We start from the raw sequence: 10,661 nt of genomic DNA, 5'->3' as shown, positions 1-10,661 counted from the left end.
TTTCTCATTTCTATGGGGTTATGTGTGTCTGTGTGTGCATGCACTTTGAAGGTTGCAGGTCAATTATAATGGAAACTGTTGGTGGTATGGATACCACTTTAGTTAGTGTCTGCTCTCCACTGATATGCTCTAGGCATGGTTAACTATAGAGCTTTACCTTTGTCCCAAGAACCAAATGCCTCCCTTTTTTTTCTTTGTTTTTTTCTCCGGTACCAGGAACCGAACTCACGACCTTGCGCTTGCCACGCAGGCGCTTTTGCCGCTGAGCTAAGTCCCCAGCCCCAATGCCTCCCTTAATTTGGGGGAGGGGAGGGTGCAACGCAATTGATCGAGCACCCCATTCTCCAGAAATGACATACAGTAAAGACAGTATTGCCATACAGTAAAGACAGTAACAACTATGCCATCTGGGCAAGATCAATGCAATCAACAACAGTCAGACTTACTGGGTATTGATAATATCATAAAAAATAGTACATGCTACCCCTAATTCTGTAAGTATAATACAGACACAAAGACAAATCAAATATTGACATAGTAATTATCTATTGTAACAACTAAACCACCATTAACAGAATTCAAACATAGCATAGTCAAATAACAAAGCTTAACAATAATACGAATAAAGATGGAGGGGTGGGAAAGGGAAAGGAAGTAAAATCTGAAAAAGAAAAGGAAGATGAACATGTGAGAAAAGTCAGATAAAGGGCCCCATTAAGTAGCAAAAGAAAATTAATGGAACTAGATAAAAGTACCAGAAAAGAGCTGGGAGTGGTGGCTCACACCTATAATCCTAGCACTTTGGGGGCCGAGAGAGGAGGACCCCTGCAAGCTCAAGGCCTGGCGTGGGCTACATAGTGAGTTCAAAGTCAGCCTGGACTACCTAAGGAGACTTTTCTCAAAAACAAAACAACAGAAAAGAAACAAGAGAAAATTCAAGCAGAAAGACAAAAAAAGAAAAAAACACACTCCCACCCCCACCGAACAATAAGTAGAAAAATCCTCTGTTTTTGAATGAGTGGTTTGTTTCCTCTGGTGTGCTTGGTCATTCTGGGGCTGTGTTCACTCCAGCCACTCAAACATTTCGGAGTCCCTTTATGGGCTCCATGCTGTGCTTTTCTCTAGTGTTCAAGCCTGTGGGTTTGTGAGGTATTCTCTACGCCCTAGAAGCCACTGTCCATACACCCCAGCCTGTGGCAACTGTCCAAGCCAAGCACTATCTCAGATCATAATGGCAGATGCAGAAAGCAATAAAACCACTGTGCTCTGCTGGATGTAGGTGGTGGGGTAGGAGGTCAAGCAAGTTGCTGGGCTTAATGCCACCTCTTTCAGAACTAGGCTCCACGGAAAGCTAAACACGTCTAGCCTGGCTTCTCATCACAGGAGGTGCAACCCCCGTGTTGTTCCCAGCCTGAGCTTACACTTCTCAGAGCAGTCTATCTTCTGTCCATGCCCTCTCTCCACCTGTTTCTTACGGTCATCTCCTACCCAGCCGCTGTGGTAGGGTGACCTCAGAAACTGAAATGCAGCTGCTCTGTAATCTTAGACAACCCCTTTCCAGAATGGCTCCTGATTAAAAAGTCTAAAAGTACAGTGGGCCCAACACAGAAGTTTGTCTCTAACACCATGGAGGAGTCACTTTTTGAGGAAAACCAGTTTTTGGGGTTTACAGTAACTATGGTCTTTTCTTGGGGTTAGTACTATAGGTCTGGTTCACTGTTTCTCCCACTTCCAGCCTACTTCATTCTTTTCCAGATTATACTGTTTCTCCAGCTTCTCTAGGGTTTTTAGTTTTCCTGTCAGTTCCCTCCTAATTTCTAGACATCTACTTTTTTTCTTCACCAAGTTGTTTTCCAGGTCCTGAGAATGTACTTTGCTGCCAGTCTTTTCTCTGCTATTTTAAATCTCCTTGTGCTGTTCTTGAAACCACAGTTTGTGGTCATTTATTAAAGCAGTGCTGAGGTTCAGAAAAGGCTACTGCCAAGTCTAGCATTTCAGCACGCTGAGCACTTTGAACTAAAGGAACCCGGGAAGGCCTACAAAGCTACTTCCGAACTGAGGTTCCTGGGATCTTCCTTCTTTCCCTCCTCTACTGTCTGTCTGAGACTACTCTTGGGCCTAACTTGTTGCCGAGAGTCCTGTAGTACGCGAAGACTGCTCTCCTAGAGTTTCTCTTCTAGTGGGGAAGAAAAACAATCAATAGGTATACTTGTTACTGATGCTAAGTGCTGTACAGCAAAGAGAAACAGGCAAAGCAGCGTCTCTTGGAAAGTAAGATTTATCAGATTCAAAGGAAGTAAGAGTAAGCCAAGAACCTTAACGTGGGGAGCAGACAGATGGGACAGTAAGCATAAAAGCCTGAGATCAGCTTGTCCGGCAGGCATCAGGTGCAGCAAGGGATGGTGAAGCTGGGGGGAAGCAGAGAGAGAGGACAACAGAAGATGGCAGTGCAAGAGAGAGACACGGGACGTGCAGGGACTTCGGCTGTGTAAAGATCCGGCTTTTCACTGCATGAGATGTGTTTGAGGGATGTGAGCAGGGGAATGACATGACCTCGGTGTTGCGAGGCTGTCAAAGACGCTGGAGGGGTGTGGAGCGGGGAGGGAGGGAACAAGGAGAGAAGCAGGCAAATCACCGCAGCACTCTAGGAAGAAGTGAGTGTGGCTTGGCACAGGGTGACGATGCAGTTCAGGTGACAAGGACAGACCGATGCTTTGTACAGTGGGGTCAGGTCTGGGTAAACCCACTGTAAGCTGAAAATCATCACGTGGCGAGTGCATTAAATACACCTACCCCACATTCTCACTTAGCAACACAGCACACTGTAGGGGACTGCTGGTATCCTCTTGTGATTGTGGGGCTGACCGGGAGCTGCAGTGACTGCTGCCGCCTAACAGGCAGAGACAGGACAGCACAGTGCATCACTAGCTGGGGGAAGAAATGCAAATTCAAAACTCCATGAGTTTCGATTGAATATGGTTCATTTTTACATCACAATGCCAAACCGTCACCCTGGGGACTGTAAATCTTAGAAGAGAAAACCTCTGTGATTCATTTCTGAAAAGACGTGAAGTATGTTAGAAAGGATAGCACCAAGGCTGCTGCGTGGCCTGAACTACAGGAAGGGCAGGGGCCCACTCACAGACCTGGGTAAGTCTGCAAGAGCAAGAGGACCGGGTTGGCATTCTGAGGGTGAGTACATTCAGTATAGATAGTGACTAGTAGTAAGTCAGACAGGACAGGTGTCTACACTGGGAAATTGGGAACCACCAGCCTGTTAAACCACATGCTGGAGTGGCTTCATCTAGGGGATAAGTATGGATCCAGTTTTAATGACAGAGGGTGCCTGCACTCAGGAAGTTTAAGCCAGCAAATAGATGTCATCAGTGAGGTGATAAATGCTGTGTAGAAAAATGAATGTGGGGAACAGAATAGAAAATGCTGGCAGGAGTGACACGTGGGTATTATTTGCCGCCACAGGTGGAACCTAGAGCTCAAGCATAAAGGAGGCTGGATAAGAGAAGTTGATAGTCACCACCACTAGGCTTACCTTAACACATGAGATTGGATAGCATCTCTCAGGGAATGGGCATGATAAAGAAATAAGGAAATCTAAGAATTCAGCTCAATCCCTGGACACAGACATTTACAGTAGAACTTCTAATGGCTTTTGCTTTTGGAAATTCAAGTATGAAAAGGAGATGGGCTCAATCTTTAGATCAGCTTGGAGTGAGGCCTTACAGCTGTTTTTTCCTAAAACATATTCCTTGGGCTATTTCATCAGAAACAATCGGCAAATACGAGGTTTCCACGTTCTAGTCTAACCCTACTGAATCAACTGTAGGGACTACATGCTGAGGGGTAAAAATGCCCCAGATGATTCTCACATCCACTGAGCTTGAAAAATCACTGGGTTAAAGACACGGAAAAACATTACAATGGTTTAGAAAATGTTTATAGAAATGAGTTGGGATTCTGAGTTTTAAAAAATCATCTGTATTGTGTGTTGAACGAGGAGTGAAAAAGTAGATTTTGTTCGTTTGTTTTTGTTTTTGTTCTGGTACCAGGAATCAAACTCATGACCTTGCGCTTGCCAGGCAGGCGCTTTGCCGCTGAGCTAAATCCCCAGCCCCCGAAAAAGTAGATATGGAATCAACAGGCAAATCCTTGTCAGCATAACATGAGAAAGTCAGGGATTATTTCAGAGACCAAAGGTCTATTTCCACGACTTTAAATTAGAGAGGTGTCTGTATGCCAGAGTTTACACGACTGTACTGTAACAGAGAAAGAGTCTGTATCTAAGTCATTACTCCACTGCAGAAGTAGAACATGCTGATATTATTAATAAAAACAACAGAGGAGATTTATCCAGAGGCTACTTGCTAAGGCACACTTTAAAATGAAAACAAAAAAGCCCTCTGTGCATATAAAAAATACAGATGACTCCGTATTTTGACTTATGAAAAATAAATTTATTACATAACACCTTGTTTTTAACAATGTTCAACTTTTTTTTTATTCAGAATACTTGTGTCATTCATGTAAAATAGTTTGATACAGTACATTGTATGTTATAGGTTTTTTTTTCCTCAAAAATTCTAAGGCTCTCCTACTCCTTCTCCTTTGCTGAAGTAAGGGCACCCTAAACAACGTGCGAACAAGTTTGTAAAAAGAAAATTAACTGAACAAAATTTTAATAGCACTACACCAACCAACTTTAAAATCAGGACAAAATATCTGAATTGGATGCCGCACCTTTTAAAGGAAGTTATCGTTCATGCTTTTTTATCGTAAAGCATGCTCACAAATCAGCAACACCAACAGGAGAAATAAAACACTGTCTACGACATTCATTTTAGTTTGTTTGCTGAACCAAACAGGTCTCTATCAATGACAACATATTTAATTACTATCAAATAGCAGCTTTAATACCAGTCAAGTCATAGATTGAAAATAAAAAACTTCTAAGTTGGAAATTAATCTTTGGGAGTTTTGAAACCTTTCTGGAAAAACTGTGGCTTTCTGTACTTTCAAAAGAATCCAAGCAATATTCTTGGTCAAAAAACACTGATTAATGGAGAAAATGAATCAACCCACTGATAAGACACTAAAAAGAAAGTTGTACCAAAATAATCTCATTTTGAATCTTGGTTACTTTGTTGAGTTAACATATACTGTTTTTTTTCAAGTACCAGTTAAACTTTGTGTCTGTGTGTACTATTGGTCAGATAATGTTGTTACACTGAAAAAAGTCACCACATACAAAGACAAATGCCTGCCCCTAGCACACTTCACAGCTTCAACTGCTACAGACTGTCACTGAAAAAAATGCATTGGTCAGTCTGAACCATGTCAAGTAAACTATGGAAGTAGCAAATCCACAACACAAACTGTGCTAGCACTTTCTTTTCAAGTCTAACTCCAAAACAGGTACAACTTGGAAGCCACTACCCCAATCTGTGAAAAGTGGTGGAACTTGGCTACTGGACATTTTGAAGATGTGGTTGTACAGTACATTCTCATGGCCCATACCAGGTTCCTGCGGAGAGCTGCACAGTCAGCCCTGCAGCATTAGCAACAGTGCATTGACAAGATTCCGACGCAGCTCAGTACCGATGTGTCTGATGTGAGTACTGTGGAGGCTGCTGGGAGGTAGCTGAGTATCCCATGCTGCTCTGGGGCTGTGATGTGCTTGGTCCAGGGTTGGGATAGGCAGCATGTGGATTGGAACGCTGGAAAGGAGATGAGGGAGAAATGTGACTCAGATACTTCAAGGAGTAGCCAGGCCCCAAGCAGCAATGCTGAGGTGGGACTGAAAGGTCCTTATGTTTCAAGGAAGTAAGATATGTCAATCTGTGCTAGATACTAGCTTTAGAATTAAACATGATAAAAACAAGCAAATAAACACACATGCACACACAAAAAATACCTAAATCCTTTAACACTATCTTTTCTTCAGTAAAGTCAGAAGTAGTGCATAAAAAACACTAAGCTGTGCCTTATCATTATGCTGTAAAAATAAAATACTTTTTCCTGCAGCAGTAACCCCTTTTTTGCTGCATTGTATTTACTTGATAAGTATTAATTTACTTGAAAGGCTTACACTCAAAGCTCATTTACACGCTCATTTCTTGTACAGATCCCCTCACCACCCATACAACTAAGGAAAATGAGTATTATGAGAAAAGATACCAGAGATTCAATTACATGAGATTGAAGTATTTTTATATCCTTTAAATTATTCAATCTTATTTTCTTCTACAAATTTATACAGAAAAGTGAAAAATAATTAAAATGTAAGGTGAGTATTATTTTTTAATTCTAATAGTAGCAAGAAAAGCAAAGAACAGTGATACGGAGTACTCTAATTTTGGTCTTTCATACTATTATTTCCTTTCCTGAAGCTTTTTCATATTATTAGCTCCCAAGGCACTGAGATTAAATATAACCTATTATTTCTCTTTCAAAGCATATTTAATGCTATATAACTCTAAATTCTGCTAATCATAGCAAAAATAGTATTTAAAAAAGTGTGGACATGTGAAATCGTGGTTTGAAGTAGTACTTCTGAAGCCACTTCCCAAAATGGACAGCGACAGCACCAACAAAGCAGCACAGGATCCTTTCCTTGGTTTCAGAAGCGAAGGTTAGAGCTGTGCCTCAGCCTGCAGGGCGGCCCCCCACGGTGTGCAATGCACTCCTGAGCCGAGAGCTGCACCCTTCCCCACCAGAGGAGGAGGCGAAGATGCTGAAGCAAGCATGAACCCCCACTGTCTCCGAGTTCACTGTTTAGCTAATGGACAGTCATGATTCAGGCAGAGTTCCGTGGTGCAGTGAGCAGCACCTCTCCTTTAATCGAAGCAAAAAGTTAATATTTAATTCTGTAAGGATGGTGACAGTAAGTATTCACAAGATAGGTTTCTCTTTTTGTAGGTAAATCACTAATTGGCCAGGTTTCTAGTATCCTTCCCACACTGAAACCCACTTCAGGTAGGAAATGATGAGAATACACACATGAAAAGGGTATCTCCACAAAGGAACTGATAGTGCCACATGACAGGACCCATACACAGCTTCTACAGCTTCTGTGCTCACATCAGTTTCTGAGTCCCAGTTTCATTACTGGCTCACTGGGTGACCCTGCAGAAGTTATTTAACCTCTGTCAGCCTCAGTTTCTTGCAATGGCAATGATACTTACTCCCTGAGTTATCACAATGATAAAAGGAAACTACAGATGTTTCATGTTTAATATAATAGCTGGCCAACAGTAAACACTTACTAAGCTATTACTATTACAGAATCATCATTACCAGTTAAGAAGTGTATTGTATACCATGAATATCATTAAGAACTTTAACGATTATAATAAAGATAACTGATATCATCTATTAACTGCTTTAGCCACTCTGCCTTAAAATATATCATCCCATTTAATTCGTACCACAATCTCACATTTATCATCGTTCATATTCTGCAAATGATAACACTAAGAATATTTAAATCACTTACTATAAACTAATGCTACTAAGATACATCATGTCTAATGTGACAAAACCTCCAAGTGAGGTTTCACTGGTCTCATTTTAGATGAAAAAACTGTATGTTCTACTTCTTGTCTAAAGTCACAAAATTAATAAATGGGATTCAGAAGTCTGATCCCTCCCTGCCATCCCACTGCCATTACTTTTCCGTGCCAGTGTATTTCCCTAGTTACACAGAGGTCAGCATTTCTCAATCATGTACATGTCATTTTTCCAGTGGTCACAAGCCACTCTACAGAGAGTGACATGGCAGGTCAGTACAAAACAAACTCGAAATACCTGATAGTCTGAGGTCATGATTAGTCCACCTGAGGTAGTGGTAGGAGGAACAACTCTCACTTTTTTCAACGGGGGTCCCTGTGTGTGACTGCTGTCTTGATTCCCTGGGTGGCCAGTTCCATTAGTGTGGTTATTGCCCTGCTGTTGCTGCTGGTTCTTCTCAATTGGTTAAACAGAAAGACAAAATTCAACTCAGAAGGAGAACAAAATACAGCCATACTGAAAATATCATGGAGACAGTCATGAACAAGGTGTTGCCAACTGTACTTTGATACTTACTTTGTCTCCTTTGTCATCAGGTTCTTCTTCTGTTAAAAATTCTCGTTTTGGGTAAGGGATTTGACAACCGGCAAAAACGCTGATCGCAAGAAAAAGAAAGAAAAGTGATTTCCAGAACACTAACCAATATTTCAAATACTTTATTTAGGTGGTTTTCATTTTAATCTTCTAAAATAGATGCCGTTTTTATTATTTTCAAAGATAAGCACCTTTCACACAACTGTGATGGAATGAATCTTAACAACGTCTGAGCAGGTTCTTTGATGGCCTTTTATTGTATAGAAATAATCAATAATTATCTAATGTGACTCAACACTCTTCTTCCATCCTGGTATTATTCTTTTATTACTATAACCCAAGGTAAAGCTTTCAACTGGAATGTGTCATTGCTTACAGAAACCTTTGTTTTACTAATATTCCCTTCTACATTTAAAATTGAAGGTAGTAATAGAAACCACATTTATCTGGGAACGGTATTTGCAATTCTGGAACACAAAACTAACTGCAGGCAGTAAGTAATCTCAGTGATCTGGAGGAGACAGCACGAATAATCAGCCTGCCACTCAATACCTGGATTACTGCTGAAACGAATGTGAGCAGCATTTCACAATCTGGTAAGCCCCTAAGTGACACCTTCTGAGCAGAGCTCAGTTTTTGCTTATCATAAAGATCTCCTTGGGACCCCATCTAAGAGAAGTAGCAATGTAAGAGTTGATAACTGAAAGAAAGAACACTCCCAAAATGGCACTGCGTTGGTGAGTTAATAAACTGATCACTTACTCTGATGTAGGAAGTGGGTCTTCTAAGAAATAGGGATCCTGCATAGCCTGTTCTGAGGTAATCCGCTTTATTGGGTCCATGGTAAGCAACTTTTGAAGCTAAAACCATAAATCATAAAAATATTCATGCACTATTTGTCATGGTTACCTGTTAGCAGACGCAGAAGTAAATGTTTTGGGTGTGTAACACTTAATACTACAATAAGAGCAATGATAAACCCTAATTATTAAATTAGATGTAATAATTCACATTATAATAATTTTGATAATCATTAGTTCACTTGATTCTGATTTTCAACCAATTATCTTATCCCCCTCAACATCAAAACTACTCAATGTTGAAGAATATTTGTATTTTCTAATCTTTTGCTATGAGGATGAAAACCTCTCTAAGCAGATGAAATGATACAGTAACCACATGTGGCTATTAAGATTTAGATCCGAATTCAGCAAAAATGAATTCAATTTTAAGAGACTAGGTACATTTGAAGAGCTCAAGAGCCACACATGGTGAGGGGGTGCCTAGCAGACAGTGAAGAGCGTAAGGAGAAGTTCCTCTGCACAGTGCTGGATTAGCCAAATAACAGCAATGCACAGCTTGTAGAGACTCTGGAAGCAAACTGCTTACTTCCAATCCTAGGTTCAAATAATCCTATTAGTGGAGTAACGCTGGGCAAGTTACTTAACCTCCATGTCACCATGTCGAGAGGATATTAAAAATAGCACCTACTATATCACAGCTGCATTCAAGATTAAATAAATTAATATATGGAAAGTAGTGATAATGGTGCTTGACACAAAGTACACACCATTCGAGGTTTAATTTAAAAAAACATAGAAAATGTTTAATTAAAAAACTTACTAAAGCAAAAGACCATTGCCAGTAATTCCTCTCAAAATACTTCCATTTACTTTGAACACATTTATTCCATAATTTTGCCACTTTCTAAAGCAGTTGTAGAAGTCCTCTTTTGTGCATGTCTTCAGCTGCACTCCCTCATGACTGCTTCCGTATCCTGAATTGATTCCGAATGTTTACCTCTTACGGTTCCTCTGACTTTGGGGAGAGTCAGAGGTTGCACAGCGCCAGAACCAGTGAGGGAGATGAGAGGACACACACCATGTTTTTACAAGCCTGCTTTCCTGTTGTGTGGCATTTGACACCAGTATTCACTGTATTTTTAATATGCCTCATGAAGGTATCTGTGAGAAGTGACTTCCAGAACTGTTTTAGAAAGTGGCAAGAACAAGGAGCAGTATTAGAACCAGGGGCAGCATTCAGAGGGGGAATAATATCAATCGTATCTTTTACAAAAATAAATTTAGAAAAAAAATTTAAACACCATATATTTTGATCAACCCTTGTGTGTTAGTTATAATTATTACTGTTAATGAAGAAATGCCACTCTAGTAATGGAGATTGAATACTTTCTAGTTAAAACACAGCTAGTTGAAGGCTCTACGAATTTAGAAAGCTTGGCCCTAACATATAAGATTATCTAAATTACGGTCTCCTAGTTATAATTTACAGTCTTTCCCCTAACACAGTGTTTCCAGATAGCAGACACTAAGCACTTTCATCAGTGCGCAGCACAATCACCTGGAATATAGCAGAATCCCCAGCACACTGCTGGGTCCTGCTTCCCAGTTTCTGACTGGTAAATCTGGGCCGAAGTCCAAATAATGGATTTCCAGCAAATTCCAAGGTGATACCTCTGCTGCTGAACTGAGACCACAGCTTAAAAACCAACGCACTAACAGATATATTGAGATTTAATGGAG

At 40.5% G+C, this 10,661-nt stretch overlaps 1 protein-coding gene across 1 annotated transcript in view; it reads right to left on the bottom strand.

Annotated features, from left to right (window-relative positions):
* Window positions 1-4,450: 4,450 nt before the first annotated feature.
* Cdk8 (cyclin-dependent kinase 8) overlaps window positions 4,451-10,661 on the bottom strand; it is a gene marked incomplete at its 5' end in the record, with an annotated part of 126,836 nt that continues 120,625 nt past the window's right edge. Inside the window, 4 exon segments of the mRNA XM_005406344.2 lie at window positions 4,451-5,732; window positions 7,822-7,980; window positions 8,101-8,179; window positions 8,881-8,978. Coding sequence (XP_005406401.1) covers window positions 5,607-5,732; window positions 7,822-7,980; window positions 8,101-8,179; window positions 8,881-8,978 — 462 coding nt within the window. The 3' untranslated portion in view covers window positions 4,451-5,606.

The sequence above is a fragment of the Chinchilla lanigera genome, unplaced genomic scaffold (assembly GCF_000276665.1).
Source record: "Chinchilla lanigera isolate Chin_1 unplaced genomic scaffold, ChiLan1.0 scaffold00096, whole genome shotgun sequence".
NCBI lineage: Eukaryota > Metazoa > Chordata > Mammalia > Rodentia > Chinchillidae > Chinchilla > Chinchilla lanigera.
Note: the sequence above shows the minus strand (reverse complement) of the source record. Positions and strands in the feature narration are given on the sequence as shown.